Source organism: Phocoena phocoena, chromosome 19 (assembly GCF_963924675.1).
Source record: "Phocoena phocoena chromosome 19, mPhoPho1.1, whole genome shotgun sequence".
Lineage (NCBI taxonomy): Eukaryota > Metazoa > Chordata > Mammalia > Artiodactyla > Phocoenidae > Phocoena > Phocoena phocoena.
This window is the reverse complement of record NC_089237.1, coordinates 5,641,817-5,665,868: the sequence shown is the minus strand read 5'-3', so window position 1 is coordinate 5,665,868 and position 24,052 is coordinate 5,641,817. Positions and strand designations below refer to the sequence as shown.

The following is a 24,052-nucleotide window of genomic DNA, read 5'->3' as shown; positions in this document are numbered from 1 at the left end:
TCCACCAATGCACCTAGCCAATGCCTACAGATAACACACTTCGATTCAGTGAGAGTAAATGCTACAATGAATATCCTATATTATCATTTTAAAGAAGGAAGAAACAGGCCACAGCATGGAATGGCTTCCAGCAAAAGTTGTCCTGGCCATGTGCAGAGCAGGGACCTGCCACTGTCCCCTGCGCCATCAGCCAGCCCGGCCCCTTCCCCTCCACCACCTCTCACAGGGGCATCCCTGCCCTGCTGCTCAGAGCTACCTGTCACCCTGTCCAGGCACCTTCTGGACAGTTACAACCATGGTTGTCACCGTGTGGCCACCAGGCTACGTGGTGTTACTGCTGCAGAGCTGTGCAGATGTGGTTACAGGCCCCTGGCAGAGAGCACAGGGCACCTCGAAGGGGCCAAAGTGGCGGTGTGGGGAGACCCAGGTTCAGCCCTTCCTGACCACCAGGTGCAGCTCCCTGAGCCGGTAACCAGGGGCCGGCGCCGAGACCCCAGCCTCATCTGCCCCGGGCCGCTTTGCAAGCCTGAAGCTGTGTCCTCCAGAGCGCCATCAAGCAGAGAGCGCCCTGTGCAGCCCTTTGGGCCCTAAAGCAAAAGAGTTAGGGGAGCCTTCGAAACTTCTGTCTGACAGCTGAGAAAAGCACACATCTTAACAGATGGAGGTTTCGCCCAGCCCTGGTGGCCACAGTGGGAGAGAAGGGAAACTCGCTCCCCTTCCCCCATCCCCACCTCATCCCTGCCTGCAGAGTGGAAGCCCCCATCCCCATTTACAGATGAGAAAACTGAGGCTCGGTGTGGCTGAGGGGACTAGCCAGAGTCACAGTTAGGAAGCACCAGAGGCAGAAGCCGAAGCCATGACCTGCGCCCACACCTCCCCACACTGCTGCCTGAGGGCGAGAAGAGAGACATCAAAATGGGGTCCAGCTGCGGGGAGGCCAGTTGCTGCTGGGGCCAGGGGTCAAAGAGAATCAGAGGGACACCCCCAGACTGTAAGAATTCGTGTCCAAACAACCCTGTGAGTAGATGCGGCCCCCACCTAGGCTGAAGGCCATCTCACGCCACCAGGTGGCCTTGACCCGTCACCTCTTTTCTCTGCTCTCAGCAGGGATGAGCAGATGAAAAATGCTTACAGCTAGCTTCCGGGTTCTTTGTGTGCCAGGGCACGACCCTTGGGAGGACGCGAGGGAGAAGCCGTGGATTCTGGCCCGAGTCTAGTCGGTGACTAGCTTAGGGCTCCGGACACCTGGGCAGTAGGGGGCCAGGGTGCAGATAGAGAAGGAAGCACGGCTTCTGTTTCCCTGAAAAGATGTGCACGAGCCCAAGAGCCTTCAGAACAGTCACAATCACAGGTCCAAGGTGGAAACCCGCGTCCCTAAGGAGATGCTAGGGAGACGCAGCGGAGCCTCCACTGTACTCTGCCCGCCGGCGAAATTGTGCAGACGTGCACGCTTTCCTCCGTGGGTCCCTAGGACAGGCCGCAGAGGTAGGAAGGCATGTCTGGGAGCCACATCTCGAGATGCGGAAGTTGAGGCTCAGAAAGGTCAGAGGAGGGACTTCCCTGGCGGTCCAGTGGTTAAGGCTCTGTGCTTCGCTGCAGGGGGTGCAGGTTCTATCCCTGGTATGGGAACTAAGATCCCACGTGCCTCGTGGTGCTGCCCCCCCAAAAAAGATAGGGGCTCTTAAAAGAAAGGTCAGAGGACAACCCAAGTTCCCACAGCCAGGATGTCTACCATCTCCTTTCTCCTGCCTTGCCACCAGCAGCTGTAGAGTGGAGCCATGGACCCTGAGTTCACATCCCCCTCGCCTCTCCCTAGCTGTGTGACCTTGGGCAAATTACTTAACTTCTGTGTGCTTTTGCCTCCTCGTGTGTAAAAAGGAATGTTAATATTAGTACCTACCTGGCCCGGTGGTCACAGTAAGTAATCAGTCAGTGCGCACGAACCATCATAACTGGCGCCCAGCCCGGGGAACGCTCGGGGTGGTAGAGTGTACACGTCTTCTCTCTGCCGGCCAACCAGGGAAGGCGTCCTGGAGTAAACATTCACAACCTCTCTCATCCTACCTTCGGAGGTATGGTCCTAGCCGCCACCTCTGCTCTCCAGGGCTGGGGCTAGGGTGAGGCAAGGAGGATGCAGAATGTAAGGAGGCACTTCCTCTCATGGGACTCACCGTGCACCTGCAGGACCCTGACAGTGGGTACCTCCTTAAATCTTTCACCTTCCTCACCCATCCCAGTCCTGGGCCTCTCCCAGATTTGTGCCCTGCAGACCTTCTGCATCTGTCTGTCCCTCCGTCTGTTTCTTTTACACAGACACACAGATGCTCACTGTTCTGAGGATGGATGGGGTACGGCTGCTTCTCCAAACCCCTCATCTTCCCTCCTTGGCTGTTTCTGCTTCCCGGGGTGGGAGGGTTTTGTCCTGGGGTTTCAAGCAGCCAGTTCCACAGGGACTGGATCAGGCCGGGCCAGGCAGGCCCCACCCCTGGCTCTCATCCCCCTTCCCAAAGAGGGGCTGTGAATTGGGTTCTAATGAGAAATTAATAAGGCAGCTGTGCTAACCACTAATGATAATAGCGAAGTCACTACAAAAAGATTATTTACGTGTTTTTTTATTTTAATAAATTTATTTATTTATGTTATTTCTGGCTGTATCGGGTCTTCGTTGCTGCGCGTGGGCTTTCTCTAGTTGCGGCGAGCGGGGGCTACTCTTCGTCGTGGTGCGCAGGCTTCTCATTGCGGTGGCTTCTCGTTGCGGAGCACGGGCTCCAGGCGCGTGGGCTTCAGTAGTTGCGGCACGCGGGCTCAGTAGTTGTGGCGCACGGGCCAAGTTACTCTGCGGCATGTGTGATCTTCCCAGACCAGGGCTCGAACCCGTGTCCCCTGCATTGGCAGGCGGATTCTTAACCACTGCGGCACCAGGGAAGTCCCCTCTTTACATGTTTTTAATTATAGCAATTAAGGGAAGTCAGTAAAATACCCACCCACCTCCCCAGCTCCCTTCCTGACCCCACCTCGAGTCTCTGTTGTTATGAAGTCGCCATACATTTCTGACATGTGGACCGAATGGCTGAGAGGGTTGGGCACGCCTTCCGGAGTCGGCATCCGGATCCTGTGGGCACCTCTTTGTCCTCCTCGCCTGAGCAACATCCCTGACCCCATCCCAGCCCTCACCAGGTGGTCGGATGGCTCAGACTTGGAACCCCCAGCCCCAGCAATAAGCCCACCCACACATCAGAGGGCCAAGAGCCCCTGCTCCACTGGGGAGCCCGGCCTGCCCCCCGTTCTACTGGGCAGCTTGGCAGCCACCTGTACAAAATGAGAGCTGAGGGCATCAGACCCATTGTCACAGGGGCTGGAGTTCATGTCCAGAGTGCCACCAATGGGCCCATTTTTCTTAATCCTCAACATGAGTGTGTCTATTAAATGTAGAATGGAGATGTGGAAGGAGATGTGGCGGGGGAGGTGAGGCATTGGGGACAGATGGTGACATTCTAAGATGCGATTGGGCGTTTCAGTCTTACTCAGGATGCAGTGGAAGTCATGGATGGTTAGAGTCAGAGACATGATGCAACTGGTCGGAGGGAGGAACAGCATCTTCATAAGAAACAAACACGACCGCAGTGAGGTACCGTCCCACTGCAAAACCAGAGTCCAGCAAGAGACGGTGTTGATACAAAGTCCCACCACTGCTGGTGGGTGTGTGAATTAGCCAATTGGTGCATATCAGGAAAACAGCTTGGCATTCCCTCATAAGATTAACATTTGCACAACCTACAGCCCAGCAGTTCCACCTTCGGTGCATCCTCTAGAGATTCTCTCAGCCACATGTGCTAGAAGATCCACATGTGACCGTTCTTAGCAGGACAGGAAAACACTGATAACAAAGCCAGCCTGCAGCAGCGCTGTGCTATCTTGATACGTGGACGTCCAAGCAGCCATGAAAATGACTAGACCAAGTACAAGGACGGAGATGGAGGTCCCAGAAAACATGTTGCACAAAAGAAAGCAAATCACAGTAGGTGACGTACAGAATAACCCAAAGGGCTTAGAAACAGGCTAAATTAAAAATAAATTGTTGGGCTTCCCTGGTGGCGCAGTGGTTGAGAGTCCGCCTGCCGATGCAGGGGACGCGGGTTCGTGCCCCGGTCCGGGAAGATCCCACATGCCGCGGAGCGGCTGGGCCCGTGAGCCATGGCCGCTGAGCCTGCGCGTCCGGAGCCTGTGCTCTGCAACGGGAGAGGCCACAGCGGTGAGAGGCCTGTGTACTGCAAAAAAAAAAAAAAAATTGTTTAAGGATCCATCTGCGTGTTGTGAAACTTGAAAGAAAACAAAAAGCAATGACATGATTGACACAGCATCCAAGATGGCGGTTACCTCTGGCGAGGGAGCGGGTATGGGAGGAACGCCGTGGGGGAGAGGGACGAGGTTTGTTCATGTGCTATTCCTTAAACTGGTGGTGGGTACCTGAGTGTGCATTCTGTTCTGCTTCTTTGAACTATTCATATAATTATATTTGCTCTTTTTTATGCATGACATATTTCATGATAAAAAATGTTTTAAAAATAAATAAAAGCAATAAATATATCCTGAAGTGGAGTGCATAATTTACAAGACCTTTTACGATATAACAAAAACATCAGGAATAATTTTAGGTCACGTCCAGCTGTGCCCCAGGCCCATACTTCTTTGCTTTTGGGGGAATTTTTAGGAAAAGTTGGATCAGCGCTGCAAGGAACAACGTGGTATATTAACAAGCATGTATGTTGGAGAGGAAGTATAATAGATAAACCCTTACCTGTTTCCACCTCAGTGGGAGTGAGTTTTCCTAGGAGGTCCTGGATCTCCAGCCCCATCAGTGTGCACTTCCCTCTAGCCTTTCTCCTGCGCTGGCTGGCTGAGCAGACTTCTTCTCAGCACCACCCTTGCAGCTGGTGTTCAGGACATATGCGCCTGTGCGCTGGGCCCCCTGAGCAGAGGCAAGGGGCTCCCTGACCTAGGAGGCCCATTTGGCAAAGTGGAGTAGAGAGAGTTGGGAGGGTTCTGGGGGCCTAAGAGCCATAGGGAGGGGAGATTGTGGGATGGAAGCGTGAATGAGAGCATCAACTGAAAAACTTGGACAAGGCCAGCTGTGCCCTTCCTTCATCTATCCATCCTGCCATATATACATACACACAATCATCCATCCCTCCATCCACCATGCCTCCCTCTCTCCATCTATCCACCCGTCCATCCATCCATCTACCTGCTCATCCAAGTGTGCATGCATCCACATATACACACAAGCATCCATCCCTCCATCCTGCATTTCCTCCATCCATCCGTGCCTCCTTCTCTCCATCCATTCATCCATCCATCCATCCCTGCCCTCATCCAATTACCCATCTATCCAGCCATCTCTTCATTCATCCGTCCACTGAACAAACCCACCACCCGCCCCATTGGCATTTTTAAATTGCCTCAAACTAGCACTTCTCTCCTACCTCCTAGCCTTCGCATACTCTCTTTCCTCTGGACTATTACCACGCCCACCCCACCCCCAACACACACACACACACACACACATGGCTAACACCTACCCTTTATTTATGTCTCTGCTTAAAAAAAGCCTCACCCCCACCTCCCAGTCTAAAGTAGGTTCCCTTCATGTCGCCTCTCATTAAAAAAAAAAAAAAAAACCTGGGGGCTTCCCTGGTGGCCCAGTGGTTGAGAGTCCGCCTGCCGATGCAGGGGACGTGGGTTCGTGCCCCGGTCCGGGAAGATCCCACATGCCGCGGAGCGGCTGGGCCCGTGAGCCACGGCCGCTGAGCCTGCGCGTCCGGAGCCTGTGCTCCGCAATAAGAGAGGCCACAATAGTAAGAGGCCCCCGTACCGCAAAAAAAAAAAAAAAAAAAAAAACCTGTTCCTTCTTCCTAACACTTGTCACAATATGTCCCTGAATTTCGTTGGGTTGGTTTTCTTATGCCTGTTCCCCTAACCAGACCATAAGCTCCACAAGGACAGGGACCGGGTCTTTCTTCAGCACCTTCTGCAGAGCCTGCCTGACCCATAGTAGGGACTCAATAAAGAGTCATTGCATGACGGCATTGGGTGAGTTTAGAGAGAACCTACTGTGTGCAGAGGAGGGGGCCTGATGTCATAAGGATTTGCTCATGAATGTAATTGAATAGAACTGCCTCTTGAAGCTTTCAATGTAGTAGAAAGAGATAAAGAATGTGCATGAAGAATTTTAACGCAGGGGATGAGTCATGGAAGAGGCGAGGAGGAAATGCAAAGGGAGAGAGGAGGAAATGCAAAGGGAGAGCCGGGTTTGAACGCTGGCCGGCCCAGCCCTAACTGCACACGTTGGATAAGCCACTCTATCTCCATGAGCTTTAATTTCCTCACTGACGAAATGGAGCTAATAAAACCCGAGAGAGGAGGAAAAACACGATTACCATGAAATTGCTTTAAATTGTTCAAATATATCTTCAGAGCTCTGTGAAAAGTTTTTTAAATAGATAAAATTATTGTAAGAGCTGAAATCAATGTGATTTATTGATGCAATTTTTTTATAGACAGAGCCAAGTAACAGAAATTAGTAAACAGTTTAAAAATGTGTATTTAGGAAAGTTGAGCTTTGTCGTGTCATTATGTGAATGAAATGAGACAATCTGTGTGAAGTCCACCTAGAAGGAAACCTGACTTAGGGTCAGTGACTATCTGGGTGGCATGTGATAATCTTTGTTGAAGAGGTTGATGTTTAAACTGTGAAAAATGTATAGGATTCCAGTATTTTAATACTATAAATATTAGACACAGTTTTTAGCACTTGACTATACTCTTCCTGTTTCTATGGCTACATAACAAATTCCCCCCAAACGTCATGGTGCGCCACAGTCATTTATCATGCTCACAGATTCTGTGAGTCTGGACCAAGCACGGTGGGAACAGCTGGTCTCTGCTCTTTGATGACTGAGGTCTCAACTAGAAGACCCAAAGGCTGGGGGCTGAAATTATCTGAGGGCTCACATGTTCACTCACATGTCCAGTGTTGATGCAGGCCATCTTCTGGAACCTCAGTTCCTCTGCACAAGAGCTGTTCCTTTGTCTGTGTGAGCTAGATTGGGCTTCCTTACAATATGGCAGCTGGATTCCAAGCAGCAGTGTCTGGAGAGCCAGGTGGAAGCCACATCCTTCTGATGACCTAGCCTTGAAAGTCACATAGCATCACTTCCAGCATATTCTACAAGCATAGTCACAAAACCCCCAGACTCAAGGGGGAGGGGTCTTAGCCCCCACCTCTCAGTGGCAGGAGATCATGTTGAATGGGAGATAAATAGTAAGGTAGCCATCGTTTTTTTTTTTATTGAAGTATAGTTGATTTACAATGTTGTGTTAGTTTCAGGTGTACAGCAAAGTGATTCAGTTATACATACATATATATATATATTATTTTTCAGATTCTTTTCCCTTATAGGTTATTACAAAACATTAAGTATAGTTCCCTGTGTTATACAGTAGGTCCTTGTTGTTTATCTATTTTATATATAGTGTGTATAAATTAATATATATTAATTAAATTTATTAACTATTAATTATTAAATATAATTAATTAAATTAATATATATTAATAATTAATATATGTTATTAATATATAATTAAATTAAATTAATTTATATATATATTTTATATATAGTGTGTATAAATTAATCCCAAATCCCTAATTTATCTCTCCCCCCTTTCCTCTTTGGTAACTATAAGTTTGTTTTCTATGTCTGTGGGTCTATTTCTGTTTGTATATAAGTTCATTTGTATCATTTTTTTTAATGTAGACCATTCTTTTTTTTTTTAATAAATTTTATTTATTTAGGCCGTGTTGGGTCTTCGTTGCTGCGCGCGGACTTTCTCTAGTTGTGGCGAGCAGGGGCTACTCTTGGTTGTGGTGCGCGGGCTTTTCATTGCGGTGGCCTCTCTTGTTGTGGAGCACGGGCTCTAGGCTCACACGCTTCAGTAGTTGTGGTGCACGGGCTTATTTGCTCCGTGGCATGTGGATTCTTCCCAGACCAGGGATCGAACCTGTGTCCCCTGCAATGGCAGGCAGATTCTTAACGACTGCACCACCAGGGAAGCCCAGGGACATACTCTTCTTAACTCCAATTTACAGAAGAGGAAGTGAAAGCTCAGCGAGGTCAAAATTTTGCCCAAGGTCGTGCCTTATAAGTAACAGAAGTGGAATTTGAATTCAGGTCTCAGTGACTCCAAAGCCACCACCGTTACATTTACTGCTTGCCCAGTTAGGACAAGGTTGCCAATGTCGTCAGGTTTCATTTCTTGAGACACTTACTTGACTAGATCCTCCGGGGATGCTATTGAATCGTGGTGCCCTGGTGAATCATGGCTTGCTCTGGTGGCGTTCCAGGCAGGGTCCCTCACACGAAGAGAGGCCCCAAGGGGAGAAGCGGGGTGTAAGTAATTCATTGTGGCGGGGGACGCAGGACGTGGTGTGGGCGATAGGACAAGAAAGGTTGGTTGGGGTCAAATTAGGGAGAGACCTTGAATCCAGGCAAGGGAATGTAGACTTTCCTGGGGCGATGAGGAGATACCAGAGGATCTGAGCAAGCAACAAAAATTAATCAGGAGCGGTGTGGGAGGTGGGGGAGGCGGGATCCAGTGTAGGCGATGATGTAGGGGCGGAGTCCATGCAGCCAAGTGATGGGGCGAGCACGTGGGTGGGGCCTGGGAGAACGGAGGGGCCGTAGTGTGGGAAAGGAAGCACCACGAAAGGCTCCAAGGATCTGAGCCCAGGTGATCTGGGCAGGTACAGGTGGGGCAGCTATTAGCAGAGCTGTGAAAGCAAGAAGGGAGGCTTGGCAGGGAGGTAAGAAGTACCCAGCATTTCCTGTGGCAAGTTGGGTGTTGAGTGTTGGAGCTCAGGGAGGAGCCAGGGCAGATGTGAGAGCCTTTGCAGAGAGACTGTGGCCAAAACCATCAGATTAGGCAAGGCCCCCAAGGGGGAATGTGGCCAAGAAGAGATTCAAGCCCAGGGCTTTGGAAAACGAGAGTGTAGGCCGGTGGTCCTAGAACTTCGGTGTACAGCAGAATCCTCGGGAAGGTGAGTCAAGGACTCAGAGACCCAGGCACGTTGAAGCAGGGCCTTTCCGTGCCCTAGGGGACGAGGGAAGGGTGGGAGCAAATTTCTGGGCTTACCGTGTTCCCTAGGGGTTCTGAGACCCACCAAAGTGTGAGAACCACTGGCTTCAGCCCAGCGGTACTTCTCGGCCTTGGCTCTTGTTGGAACACCCTGAACGGCTCTAGAAACACCGATGTCTGGACCCCAGCCACCCCAAAAGGCTCTTACCTCTGAGAATATTAAAGGGGGTTCTAAGGGGCAGTCAGGTTGGGGACTCCTGGCTGAAGGAGACGAGGAAGAGCAGTGGTCTTGGAGGGGTTAAGAAACAAATCAAAGAAGCAGGAGACCCGTGTGGCTTAGCACGCGGCCCCCTTGATCCAGGAGGGAACAGGTGGGCAACGGGGACTCACAGCCAGTTTTCGGTGGTCTGAACCTTACTGCACGTGGGATTCTGATGGGAAGCCCACACCCCGTACCAGGGACATCAGAAGTCTGGGGATGAAACCCCAGCATTAGGTGCTTTTAACTCTTGACATGTTAACTCAGTGACACACAGCCAAGTTTGAGGGCAAACAGTACTTCTTACACTTGGATGTGGACACGGTTGACTGGGAGTCTTGTTAAAAGGCAGGTTCTAATTCAGCAGGTCTGGGGGGCTGGGCGGGCCTGAGGCTCTCCCTTTGTAGCAGGCACCCAGGTGGTGCCCATGTGCTGGCCCACGGACCACCCTTTGGGTAGCAAGGATGTGCATTCATTTTAAAGCATTCATTTGTGCTGTTGTGGTCATCAACACAAACACCCCATCCCACACTCCACCCATCTCCAAGCCTCTGCTCTTAGAGTCAGAGCCCATCCAGCTCTCAGCAGGCAGGTGGGCAACCAGAACTTTCCCACCTGCATCTCCACTGCTCCCCTCCAGGCTGACGGAACACCGGAGCTGGACCAACGGTCCCCTCTTTATCTGCCAAGGGGGTAGGCATTCTTTTAAAGGAGCAACGTGGTGTTTGTGTGCAGCATCCATGCAGCCTCACACACTGCACCCAAGGGCACGGGAAACTGCTCCCCAGATGTGCCCTTCACCCCACACCTAAACCCCTGCCGCACTACAGGGCAGGGAAGGAGGGACAGCTCTGCCTGCCTCCAGACTCTGAGGTCCGAGCTCAAATCCTGCCTCCGCCCTGTTCCAGCCACGTGCCTTTGGACAAGTCAACGAGCCTGTTTCAGAAGTTCTTCCGTTGTAAACTGTTTGAAATAATGACGCGTGTCTCGTGGTTGTTGGATGAATCCATTGCTTCAGGGACATACGGATATAAATGGATACAAACCCCAGAAGTACAAAGCAGAGCTCGTCGTAGTGACGGATGGGGTGATGGGGCCCCGTGAGGTAGCCCGAGCATGGTGGCCGTGCTCCACGAGCATCCTGTCTGCCCCACAACTTCCTTCCGCTGCCACCACTCCCAGCCCGGGAGCCGGGCAGTCTCGGCTGCCGACCTCCGGCCCCTGACCCCTCCATGTGCCCTTCCCTCCCGCAGACATGGGGAGCTTTGAGGAGAGTCAGAAGCACCAGAGCGTCTCCCACGGAGAAGCGGCCGTCATCCGCGCCCCACGCATCGCCAGCTTCCCACGGCCGCAGGTGACCTGGTTCCGGGACGGCCGCAAGATCCCGCCCAGCAGCCGCATGTGAGCGTCCTGCCCTTGGTGGGGGGTGGGGGGGGCTGGCCCCGGGAGAGGAAATGCGGGGCCACGTAGCGCCCCCAGATGCTGAGGACGGAGGGCCCTCCCTGCTCTGGGAGGGAGCCAGATGGGGGACGTACCCGATGAGGGAAGTCTGGTTTCCAGGGACCTTTCTGGGAAAGTGCGGGAGGAGTCTTGGAACCATGACAGCTCCGTGGCCTCCCCGGGGAATCCCAGGCATTGGCTCCACTCTCGGCTGGAGAATAATTCTGCCTCTAAGAGCGCTTAAAAAACCCGAACTGGCACAGACAGAGGCTCTGTCACCGTGGTTACAGGCCCAGGGATCAGGGCACATGGGAGGGCGCTGGCATCTCCCCGGCAGGGTGTCTCCGCGGTGCGTGTGTGGCTGGGTGTCCACCGGTGTGCACGGCTGTGTGTGTTTTGGCTCCAGGGAGGAGGTGAGGCCAGGAGAGGCGGGATGAGGAACACACGGTCCTTTCAGCGCTCACAAGGGCCCCTCTGTGCAGCCTGGAAGGGGGTTGTGGCAGCCTGGCTTGTGGGCAGAGTGACAGAGGCAGCGCCTCCACAGAGGGCGAGGGGCAAAGCACGGGACGCAGCGGCCCTCCTGAGCCCCCTGGGAGAGCCAGCCCAGGCTGTCCTCTTTAGGAGCCGCACTCTCCCCTACACTCTACTCCCAGAAGAGAAGAAAGACCACCCTGGTCCTCGTCCACTCGGGCCACAGATCCATTGTGGGTGGAGCCCATTCTGGTCTCTGTAGGAAGCAGAAGCCGAGACGGACAGTTCTTTCCTCTGGGGAACATGAGGTCCAGTGAGAGAAGCGTGATCTTAATAATATGATGATATCCTGGCAACGACAGTGGCTGTCATTTATGGAGTGCCTGCTGTGTTCTCAGGCCTGGGCTAAGCACACCCCCCAACACCCTCTCCTCCAGGACAGACACGCACCTCCCAGGGAGAGATGCTCTGTCTCGTTCCCTTTTCCATCCCCAGGTCCACCTCAAGAAATATTTGTTGAATGAATGACCCTCACAACAACCTTACGAAGTGGCTGATTTTACCCCCATTTTATAGACGGTAAAGTGAAGGCCCCCAGAGTTTAACTGCTTTGCTAAATCTCACGCAGCTGGTTCCAGGCTTGCCAACTCCAGAGTCAGGTCCTTAATTCTGCCTTATGTGGAAATTATATGAGAACAGGTACAAAGACATGGGAGCTAAAAAGGATAAAGTGATTGTACTTTTGGAGAATTGGTCCCGGTGATTCTCAACGTGGCTGCCCTCTGAGATGATCTGGGACCATTTAAAATATAATCATTTTCAGATTCTACCCTTCACACATTCTTATTTCATTGAAACAGGGTGTACCGAGGCCTTGGGATTTTTAAAAGCTTCCCCATGATTCCAGCATGCAGCCTCAATTGAGAGCCAGCGTCTAGAATGTATCTGTTACCGACAGACCCGATAGTGCTACATAACAAGTGGTCCCAGTGGCCTGATGCAATAAGCCTGTATTTGTCATGTGAACCGGCAGATTGGTGAGCTTGGCCTGGCTCTCTCACTTGGCTGGGGCTGGCTGATGAGAATGCCTGGGTGACTCAATTCTGTCCCACGTGTCCCAGCCTCTAGCCAGTGGCCCCTAGCATCTCCTCCCGGCAGTCCCAGAAGAAGCAAAACACAAGCTTCTGCTAATATCCCATTGGTCAAAGCAAGTCACATGGTAGAACTCAGCTCAAGAAGCCAGGAAATTGATTCTGCTCTTGAGTGAGAGGACTACAGAGTCACCTGGCGAAGGTGCCGCTACAGAGCAGGTGATGACTGGGTATACACACACGCGCACCTTCCCGGTCACGCCTCCCCACTCCCCACCTCTTCCAGTCGTACCGAACGCACGAGAGAACACTGTGGGGATTCCATCTCAGCAATTACAGCAGATTAATATTCATAACCCAGAGGAAAGGTCCCTGGAAACCAATTCTCTGGTGTCTGTTTGCTGGAGATGCGCATCTGATGAGCGCTGTCAGTCAGTGGGGTGCTCAGGATGTTGAAGGTGTGTGCTATCTACAGAGGACCGCTCTCCCTCCCAGGGCAGAAGTGGAGATTAGTAACCCCTGGCCCGTTCCTTGATACTCATTGTTAAAAAGGAGACAAGATTCCCATCAAAGACACACGCTGGGGGCTTGGGGCAGCTTCTAGGGTGATTTATTTTATTCTTAATTAAATGATGAGTTGGGCCCCCGTGGAGCTGAGAAAAAAGGGCACACTTCATAGGAGTGGGAGATGGGAGGTGGGAGGGAGCTGGGCCCATCAAAGCAGCGGGAAAGACCTAGGAAATTGAAACCAGAGGAGTGTGGCTAAAATGTATCACCAAGCCCCCGCCTGAGAGTAGAGCCCTGATGTCCACGCCCTGCAAGAATTCCAGCAGCTTCCTTCAATGCGGGTGCCTCTGGGGGCAGTAGGCCGGAAGCCCTCCTGACAGCCACAAATAGCTCTGTGCACTTTGGAGGTGAGGGGCAGGGTTGTTCTGGAACCATCTCTCAAGGGGAAGGTCATCCTGCAGAAGGCTGCTAGCCCAAGGACCTTCCTTAGCCTCCTGCTGAGGACAGAGGGACAGCAGGTTTTCAAAAGGCCACTGGCCCTTCCCCGGCTCTCTGCCTCCTGTTCACTCTGCACTGGGAACTCGAACCCAGGCCCCGGGGTCCCGGACACAGTGCTTTCCTCTAGTTCCAGTCAAGGCCATGCTAGCTGCATCACAGACAGACCCCCAAATCCCAGGGGCTTAGCGCCAGAGAAGTTTGTTTCCTGCCAACTGAAAGTCCCACCCAGGGCGAGGGATGGGAGGGGCACCCTCTTCCACAGCCAAGCTGGTGGGAGCTCCACCCTCATCCACACTGGGCTCCCAGCGGCCCCGCTGGTCCAAGCCCAGAAGCGGCGCACATCCTCCGTATCCCACTAGCTCAGCCAACTGCCCACCTGGGTGCAAGCGGGGCTGGGAAGGGTGACCCCTGTCTTCCCAAGATCTTCAGTTCTCTGCAGGAGGGGAGCCAGAAAGAGAGGTAGATGGTGACCATCTCTGCCACCTGGACATGCCATCCCCCCCGACCCAGGACGGGGTACCAACCACCGCACAATCCACACATTCCATGTTGAACCCAACGAATCGTTGTGCGGGCTCTCTGGTGCGTGGTGGGACACTTTGCAGCTTCCTTGACCGCTACCGACGAGTTAGTACAGCCCCACAGCTGGGATAACCAAGACTTGTCCAGGCATTGCCAAATGTCCCCTGGAAGGTGAAGCCACCCCTGATTGAGAACCACTGACCTAGAAGGATCCATCATAATATAGACAAAATATAGGCAAAGGAGAGAAAGGGAGTGGGGAGAGTCTGCGTGGTCAAGGAGAGAAGGAATTGGAGGTGGGGGGCCTTCTCTGGAGGCTAGAAGAGGAGCTCAGGACAGGCGGGTGTACTGGGGAGGGGGACCAGGCCATGACCAGGGTGCCCACCTGCCAAAGATTTCATCTAGCTGGCTTCTACATCACCAGGGCAGCGGCTGGGGAAGCTGGAACCCAGGGGGTCCACGTGCACTGCTGCTTGTCGTGAGCCCTGACCTTGGACTGTGTGCCTGGAGAGGGCTGAGTGAGAGGGAGGGGACAGCCTCAGGCCACCTGGAAACTAACAGAAGCAGCCACAGGAATTAGAATCAGCCTCAGCCTCAGGGCTGGAAGGGGCCTTCACCCCCATCTGCCTCCACCCCTTACACAGATAAGGAGACTGAGGCCCAGCAAGAAGGAGGCTGTGAGCTCCTTAGAGGCCAGAGCTCCACCCCGGAGCTGCCCCCCTGCCCTGGCACAGCCCAGCCTCCGTTTCCGCAGCCCTCACCCACCCCAACAAGCTCCACTAAAGGACCAGGGCCCCTGCAGGAGAGTCCCACGTGAGGACATGGTCAGCATCCCTGTCCCATTGTGTCGATTTTAAAATATTTTAGCTGGCCCTGTCCTCACTCCCATCACCTCATTAGCTGGAGGTTAAAAGAGCTCTCCAGGGGAAAAGAAAACAAAAAAAAGGACATCATTAGGGTTCCCAGGAATTGGGGCAGGAGGGCTTTGTCTTCCTGCTTCCTGGAGCCCGGCAGGCTCAGCATGCGAACCCCCAAAACCAGGAGGGGAGACCTCAGCACAGCCTGGCTGGGAGAGACCAGGCTGGAGAGGCATTCGTGGGGATGTTTATTTGAGAGCCCATTTAAAACTCTGTTACAGGGCTTCCCTGGTGGCGCAGTGGTTGAGAGTCCGCCTGCCGATGCAGGGGACACGGGTTCGTGCCCCGGTCTGGGAAGATCCCACGTGCCGCGGAGCGGCTGGGCCCGTGAGCCATGGCCGCTGAGCCTGCGCGTCCGGAGCCTGTCCTCCGCAACGGGAGAGGCCACGACAGTGAGAGGCCCGCGTAACGCATAAAAAAAAAAAAAAAACTCTGTTACATTCACCTAATGGGAAAATTTGAAAAGAATTCAACTGGATTTGTCCTTGTTAAACGAACGTTAAAGATGTATAACAGCTGTCTCGGGCACATCACATTAAAATCCAGAGAGAGACTTGACAAACTAATGGTTTTGTTTGTCATCAGGAGGATGGGTGAGAGGAGGTGCCTGGCAGAGCCAGGGTGGGCATTGCTCCTGCACCCGCGTCCAGTGGGGTCCCCAAATTCCCGCCTGCAAAAGCCCTGCACCCGGCCCGCGGACATGGGAGCCAAGGGGCTGCAGGATGGGATCCCAGCAGTGGGAACCAGGCTGGGAGCAAACAGCCCATGTCTATACCCCACTACCCGGCCCGTCTCCTTTTTCCCTCTCCACCAGCCCCGATGGCCCCTCTTTTATTGACCAGATTTGGGGAGAAGTAAACGGATACCCTAAGAGGGGGATGGGGGGAGATGTGAACCCCAGAAGGCTGTGTTACAGGCAGGCTGTAGCCTTTGAATCAACCTAAACAGATTCAGGATTAGGTTAAGGCGGTGATTCTGGAAGGATCATGTTCATTTCTAAGTTCATTTCCGTCTCTCATCATTCATTCATTCATTCACTGATTCTGGTGAATGAGTTTCTTTAGTTCTAGACACTCCTGGTGCAGAGGTAAGTGACACAGGAAAGGGTAGAATTCCAGGGGAGCTCTGGCCCCTCACCAGGCCTGGGGGCGGGGAGTGACAGAGAAGTGTCCCCTGGACAGTTTCAGACCCCTGGGCGTGTTCTGTATTGGGGTCTGATCCCCAGCGCTGGTGGAGTATGGGGATCCTCTGCGAAGTAAACACGGCTGGAGTGTAGGCAGTAAGTGGTTCCAGGCGGTGGGCTGGAGAAGGGGGTCTCGGGGTGCCTGGCTTCACGTCGCCGCTCGCATCCCCGGATGCTCAGGCTCAGTAGGCCCATAAGAGGCGTTCTTTTCCTCTTCCCAGAGCCATCACCCTGGAGAACGCCCTTGTCATCCTGTCAACGGTGGCTCCCGACGCAGGCCGCTATTCCGCACAAGCTGTTAATGACAAGACCGGGGATACCAAGACCAGCCAGCCCGTTGCTCTCGCCGTGGAGAGTAAGTAAGCCGCAGGGCCCGGGGCCGACGGTGGAGCTCGTCGTTAAACCTTGGGAATGGGGCTCCGGGGGGTCATTGGGAAGATGGAATGGCGGTGGAGGGGGGAGGCTGGGAGAGGGCAGGGGAGGCGCCATCCCAAGGAGGAAGAGGCCCACCTGGGGGTGGGAGTGGGAGGTGGAGGCCGGGAGGGAGCTGAATTCCGGACCCCATGCCCGTGACGAGTCTGAGACCCTATCAGGATGGGGGGACACTTAGCTTGGCTGTTAGCTGGGCCCCTGGGAGCCCAGGGAGGGCGTGGGATATAGGAGAAAGTGTGTGCACTAGAGGATCACCACCACCCCTGGGGCTCAGGTGCCGGTGGGCTGAGCCCGCCAGGAGACGGGAAGCTCGTTTTTAAAGAAATATACTGACTGCCTCTACTCAGCTGGCATGTAAAAAGCACCACTTTTACTTGGAGCCAAGCCATCCTCACCGATGGGAACACTTGCTCTCTGCCCAGGCTCCCGCCTAAAAGTGCCCCTGTGTCCATCCCCAGGGACCACCCCGCACCCTGGAAGAGAGAGGCAAGGCTCTCCCCAGTGGCAGAAAACAGAGGATAGCAAATGGAAAGGGTGACTCCTTGGGTGTCTTTGGCCAAGAAGTATTTGTCCAGCCAAGGCTCAAGGCAGGTTTCCGATCGGTGATGGAGATGCTGGGGGTGTCCCCCCTGGCCTGGTTCTCCCCAGCCCGCTCCCTCCATTCTCCATCCCTGGGATGGAGAGGTGGGTGGGGGATCACAGAGTACGCGGGACAAGGCCAGAGCTTCCCGCAGCGGCCAAGCAGCCACACAGGCTGGGGGAGCCAGATGCTCACGTCCCTCCACATCTGCACAACTGCTGCTCCAAAAGCCAGCCTCGTTTATCATCCGCGGTCCTGCTGGGACGCACCCGCCAGCAGCAAGAGAAGGGTGTCCGCCAGCTCGGAACCTTCCCACGTCCTTCCTCTGATCCCAGCCTCTGTCTTCAAGGGCCCAGAAAGCCCAGAACATTCCCCAGTCCCGACCTGCCCATTCCTGGACCTCCTGAGCACCAGCAGAAGCCCCTCCCATACGCGCAGTGGCCCCCTCCCCCCGACCACATTCCTGTCTGCCCAGAAAGAAACCTGGGTGCAGGGAGCAGAGTTCCAGTCTGGATACCGACCTATCAGGGTCACGGGTGTAACCTCTGACATTGACCTGGGCCAGGGTCTCAGTCTCGTCCCGGCAACCTGGGGCCTAGCCCATGACCTGGGGCTGCTGTTTCTATAGGAAAAGGAAGGTAACCGTCAGAGAGACGTCTGTCCCCATGTATTTTCCAGCGCTTAGAATACCTAGAGTCTAATGGAATTGAATCTTTTGGTGGGAGGGATGCTCACCGTCCGGGTCAAGGCCAGGCATCTTCCTGGGTGACTCGGCTGGCCCTGAGACCGTCCCCCAGCCCCTCCCCCTAGCACTCTCCTCCTGGCGGGAATTGCACCAGCTGTTCTCCTGGCCAACTGGGCGGGCTCTTCACTCCCTGCTGCCCACCCCCCAGCCCTCCGGCTGGCCCAAGAGAGGCAGGCAGGGTCCCTTGGGACCCCCATGTGTGCCCAAGCCTCGCCCGCCGCACCCCTGTTGTCTGTTTCTCCCCCACCCCATCACCCCCCTCCACCTGCTCTCACGGTGATTTGTACTGGATTGAGAGCGAAATCAGCTGATTATCAGCTAATTTCTCCTCCCACGAGTGACTGCACTTCAAATCCCAGTTCCTGTCACTGACACAAATCCCCCAGCTGCCTGCCGGACAGTTTCCTAGGAACAATTGCCTCTCCGCCCACCACCGGCTGCCTCTCCCCTCATCTGTCTCGCCCAAGCCTCACCTCTCCCTCTGCTCTCCCCCCTCCCCGCTTCCTCCCTCCTCTGCTCAGGGCAGCTCAGCTTCTTGGCAGCCCTCGGGGGACATCCATGCTCTTCAGAAATGGAGAAGGAGAGAGCAAAGACCAGGGACACCCCCCCCCCCAGTTGCTCTCTGCCCAGGTGTCACCCAGGTGACCTCACACGGACTGTCACAGCTCTTGAAAAGTTCATACCTGGCTGATGGTCCCACTGGGTGGCAATCAGAGCTGCACTGTCCAATAGGATGGTAATATGAGCCACATGTGTAATTTAAAACTTGCCACTGGCCTCACTTTTTCAGAAGGAAAAAGAAACTGGTGAAATTAATCTTATTATATTTTATTTACCCAACATATCCAAAATATTAGCAGTTGAACATACAATCGAGAAAATACTAATGAGATGCTTTACACTGGGTTTCTTTTTCTTACTAAGTCTTCAAAATCCGTGTGTATTTTGCACTTAAAGCACATCTCAATTTGGATGCTGGGTTTTCATCTGAAATACGTGATCTGTATTTAGATTTCATAAAATTTACAGCTGGAAAGGTGGGATCGTATGCCCAAGTTTTTCCACACATACAGTGTTCTAATCAGTGTTCTAAGAACTGATTCGGGGATCCGCTTTTAATTAAATGTAAATTAGGTAAAATTAAATCCCATTGCATCAAAGGGGCACCAGTCACGTTTCAAGAGGTCATAGCCACCTGTGGTTCTCGCCCCACCCCTGCCCATGCTGGACAGGGTAGGTCTGCCCTGGGCCCGCGAGTGCCTGGAAGCCTGCCCGGCAGAGGGGAGCAGCTCGCCTCCCTGCTCCCCGCCCACTTGACCCGTGGCCCCGTCACGTGGTCCCCGAGCCACAGTTTCCTCGCCTGTGGCAAAGCGTAGTCGGGAAGAGGATTCGATGAGATGACTCGGGGAGAATGGATCAGAGTGGGGGTCCCCCGTCGCGCCTGTTATCAAAATCGTCCTGGGGCAGCGAGACCCAACTTTGCCCCCACGTGGGGAACCCCTAAGCTTCCTCGTGCCCCAGGACCCCGTCCACATCGCGAGCTCATGCGGAAGATGCCCATCCTTGCTCTGGTTTGCGTGTGGTTTTCTTGCTTGATCTTTAGGGCCCCATTCACCCCGCTGTCCAGAGCAGTGCCTGAGCATGGCCAGGCTGTCCCCGTCCCCCTGGCTGGCCCTCCTGAGACCCTGAGTCAGTACAGCCCTCCCTGCAGGGAGCGCCTGCTAGAAAGGTGCGTCCTGCCGAGGGTGGGTCCACCCGAGCGGTCCCCCTCTGCCTCCACACCACACCAGCAGCCTCCCTTTCCGCCGCCCCACGTGCTGGGCACCATCCGGCACTCTGGTGCTCCATCGTTACAGCAAACCCTGGAGGCAGTCTGTCATTCCCCTCCACGAGTTACAAAAGCGGGGGAAACAGGCCCAAGAGGTGAAGCAATTTCCTTCCCGGCAACATTCGCTAATGATGCACAAGCCCGAGAATGGAACCATGTTTCCCTGGCTGCCAAGCGCACCTCGTTAACAGCTCCCCAGACGTCCCAGAGGGAAACACATCTCCCTCTTGGCCACTGCCGCCGCCTGAGAGGCACCTCGAGACTTTCCAGAAGTTACCCCACCCCAGTCTTTACCTCCCAGTCATGGCTGCCACCGGCTCCCCTGCTCTCTCCAGCCCCTGCCACTGGTGACCTTCTGGTGGCAAACCCACTTCCTGCATCCTGATTCTCCTCGACCGCTCAGGACGTTCAGCTCCACTGAGCCCCCTCCCTGGCACCCCGTAACCTGAGCTTCCTCAGCCCCGCGTGTCTCCCCCTGTTCTCCCGTCTCCTGCTTTCTTCTCCCCTGACGTGAACAAGCCAGTGCCTGGTTCTCTGCCCTTTGTGCCTCCCACTCCCCCACCCCTGGTCCCCGGGGTCCCCCTCGCCCCACCCTCCTGTTCTCTCCGGGCGCGTCACCCCCCGGGGCTCCTGCCTCGTGTTCCTGAATGTCCCCCCTTGAGTACCTTCATTCCGACATCCCACCGCCATCTCCAACCCCAGGGTGACAAAATCCCAACCCATCTCCCTTTGAAAACCTGTTCCTCTTGGGCTTAACTTTTCTCTGTAAAGGGGGCCCCATGTCCAGGCATCTTGTCCTCATGTCTGTCGACCCCTCCGTGTAATGTGCCCACCTAGGGCCGACTTCCAGCCCATAGCCCAGCTTGGAAATTCTCAGTAATCTGGCCCTGACCCAACTTCTCCCAGTCAGATCTACTCCGCCTAGCAGGGATGGAAAGTGGGATTCACCTCATCGGCCAGCTCTGATCCATTGTTGGTGCTTTGTTAAGAAGGATTCTGAGGACACCTCTGGGCTCAGCCAAGAAAAGCACTGACCAATCAAGAGAGTGGGCTGGGGATGGGGCAGCATGTGGGCCAGGATCCATCACGTCTGCTCTGGGGCTCTCCCCTCTCATCCATCCCAGCGCTGTGAGGCCACCCCGGCGTCGCGCCCACATTTACCTCCGGCTCCCCCCATTCAGCTCACCTTCACTCACACAGCGCTCCTGTTCTGGAATGTTCTTCTTCCTCTGGCTTCTCTGAGTTCCACTCAAGTTCCCCCATCTCCTGTGAGTCCCCAGGGAGCACTTGAGGCTTTGCCTGATCTCCTGTAGCCCGGACACGTGTGTCCTCCTTCCCTCGGGCAAGAGGCTCCTGAGAGTCCATGACTTCACCTCCTGGTAGCCTCTGGCTCCATCACTTGGTCCAGGCTGGGTTGGGGGTGGAGAGAAGAAGCAAGGAAACATCTCCGCACCCAAGCTCAGGCAGACAGATCCCCAGAGGAGGGACTGTCATCTATTGAGCACCTACCATGTGCCAGGGACTCTGCACTTACCCCAGAGCAACTTAGCCGTGCCCCCCCAGGACCCTCCTTCCAACACCCGTCATGTGCATCTTTAATCTCTTAGACGTCCAAGCGCGGATCTGACTTCTTCCCAGACTGCACGCCATGAGGACAGACCCCCTACCCATCTCACTCGGCGGGGAATCCCTGGTGCCTGGTACACAGTCTGGCACACACAGAACCCTTACCCAGAAAAGATTTGTTGAGTCGGGAGCTGATCCCACACAACCCTGAGAGGCGGAGATTTCTACCCCCTTTCTGCAGCTGAGAAAAACTGAGAGACTCGGGGAATGAGGTGACCAGCCGGAGTCACGCCCAGGATGCCTGGGGCAGAGGAAGAGTTTGAGCCAGGTCTTCCTGACCGCCAGGCCCTCCTTCACTGCATCCGGGGCCCTTTCCCTCGTACCCTGCAAGCAGCCACCTGGATCTGGGCAGGACAGGGTCCCTGGGCGGGTGTCAGTCACCCCTTTAACCTCCTAAAGCCAACAAGGCAGCCCTGAGGTGGGGGGGCAGCCCTCCTATTTTTAAACTCCAAGGGCTCTGCTTACCCATGGACGCCGTGGGGCTCTGTCTGTCTTCTCCTCGTGCGCCAGTAATCTGGGCCTCCGTACCTGTGCACCGCGGCATGTAGTAAATAATGTGGAGCACACTTTTATGGATTCAGCTATATCAGCAGCTTTCAATCCAGTCGCTCTTTATGGCACCTACATGAGGCTCTTATATTGTTGCAGTTATTTTGGTTTATAAGCTTCCTTTCTTCCCCCCTTCATTTTAGTTTGTTTACATTTTATTCCCATTCTACCTGGGCCTTTCCCAGCAAGGCCTGGAGGCCCGGCAGGAAAACCCTTCCCGGGGCTGACTGGGGTGGGCTGACTTCCCCATAAAGCATGTCCTGTTGCTGTTGCCTGGGGGCTGTGTGTTTCATTATGGCCTGCACCTCCAGAGCCTCCCGGTTAGGGGCCACCTGGATGGATTTGTTGTGAGAGCAAGTCCTTGGTGGCTGTATTTCTGGGAGCCATAGAGCAGGTGTACAGAGAATTTTCTGCCAGTATTGGGCCTGCGCTGACCCACAAAGTTAAGAACCTGGCCACTTCTTCAAGAGCTCAAAAACTATAAAAAAGGAGACGCTCCTGCCTCTGTTAGGAGAGTTTGGGGTGTTGTTTCGCTTTAATAAAGCCCAGTCATGATAAGTTCTCTTTCATTTTAATCGTCGACCCTGGAAGTTATACAACGATAGCTCCAGTCCCATGCGTTCATTCACCTAACAGATGTATTTGAGTACCTACTATGTGCTGTGTGGCATGGTTCTGGAAGTGGGGGCGAACAGGACTGTCTTGACTCAGGCTGCCGTAACAGAATACCACAGACGGTGGGTCTCAAACACAGACATTTATTTGTCATAGTTCTGGGAGTCCAAGATGAAGGTACCAACATGGTTGGTTTTGGCTGAAGGCTCTCTTCCCTGGCTTGCAGATGGCTGCCTTCTTACTGTGTCCTCACATGGCAGAGAGAGAGCTCTGGGGCCTCTTCCTCATCTCACCAAGGCACTAACCCTGTTGGATTAGGGCCCCACCTATATGACCTTATTTAACCCAATTACCTCTTAAAGACCCCACCCCAAACACAGGGGAGTTAGGGCTTCAACATATGAATGGGGGTGGGGTGGGGACAATTCAGTCCAAAGCAAAAACAAATGAGGTTCCTGCCTCATGGAATGTATTAATTTCCTAAGGGCCACAAACTGGGTGACCTATCACAACAGAAATTTACTCTCACACAGAAGTCTGAAATCAAGGTGTCGGCATGCCCATGCCTCTCTCTGACAGGTGTAAGGGAGGGTCCTTTCCTGCCTCTCCAAGCCTGTAGCAGTTGCGGACAATCCTTGATGTTCCTTGGCTTATAATTCATTACTGCAATCTCCGCCTCTGTCTTCACCTGGCCTTCTCCCCTGTGGGTCTGTGTCTAAATTTCCCTCTTCTTATAAGGACACATCATATTGGACTTCGGGCCCACCCTGATGCAGTGGGACCGCATCTTAACTTGACCGCACTTGCAAAGACCCCATTTTCAAATAAGGTGACATTCACAGCTGCCATGGCCTTGAATTTGGGGGACAGTATTCAGCCAACTACAGGGAGTTTGCATTCTGGTAGAAGAGGTGGCAAATGAAGCAGTAAGCCAACAAGATAAATGCAGGTGGAGGGAAGGATTTTGAAGGCAAAAAACCCGGACAGGGGGATGGGGACGAGGGAGTGGCTGCATTACCGGAGGAGCGGGAGAGGTCTTGAGGTCTCCAGTGCACTCTCCCTGGACACTGTGTGGAGACCCATCAGCAGAGGAGGTGGAAGGGACCCCGGGGTCAGTGTCTGGAGGTTCGGCTCTGGGGCTGCTGGGGCGTCTGCCCCATGGCCACCTGCCCCCCCTCCGTGAGGACAAAGGTCTCCCGTGGCATCCCTCTAAAGGGGGGTGGGATTTCCGGCCTCTGTTCCCAGCTGACACCTGTCCTCTCTCCAGATGTAGGGGGCCCCGGAGACCCCATCGCTCCAACCATCATCATTCCTCCCAAGAACACCAGCGTGGTGACGGGGACCTCGGAGGTGACCATGGAGTGCGTGGCCAATGCCAGGTGGGCAGTGCCCCTCCCCCACTTTAACTCCTGCGAGCGCTCCTGACCTGTGGGCTCGGAGGAGACCGGTCGGAATTCACACAGGCCCAGAAGTGTCACGTGAGGACCCATGAAAGAAGATGGGGTATTTAGCCTAGAGGAGGGGTGATAGGTGGGCTGTAACAGAGCCATCGGATGCAAGCAGGGCCCGCCCGAGAGGAGAGCCCACGCCTTGAGGCATGGCAGTAGCTATGGGCCAGCAGATCCCAGCCCGGGATATTTGGGGCCGGTGGGGGATC

General features: G+C 54.3%; 1 protein-coding gene across 1 annotated transcript in view; it reads left to right on the top strand.

Moving 5' to 3' along the window:
- Positions 1-24,052, top strand: part of SDK2 (sidekick cell adhesion molecule 2) — a 258,634-nt gene that overhangs the window by 155,363 nt on the left and 79,219 nt on the right. The window contains exons 4-6 of the mRNA XM_065896647.1: positions 10,645-10,792; positions 16,242-16,375; positions 23,663-23,774. Of these exons, the coding sequence (XP_065752719.1) occupies positions 10,645-10,792; positions 16,242-16,375; positions 23,663-23,774 (394 nt within the window). The remainder of the gene's footprint in view (positions 1-10,644; positions 10,793-16,241; positions 16,376-23,662; positions 23,775-24,052) is intronic.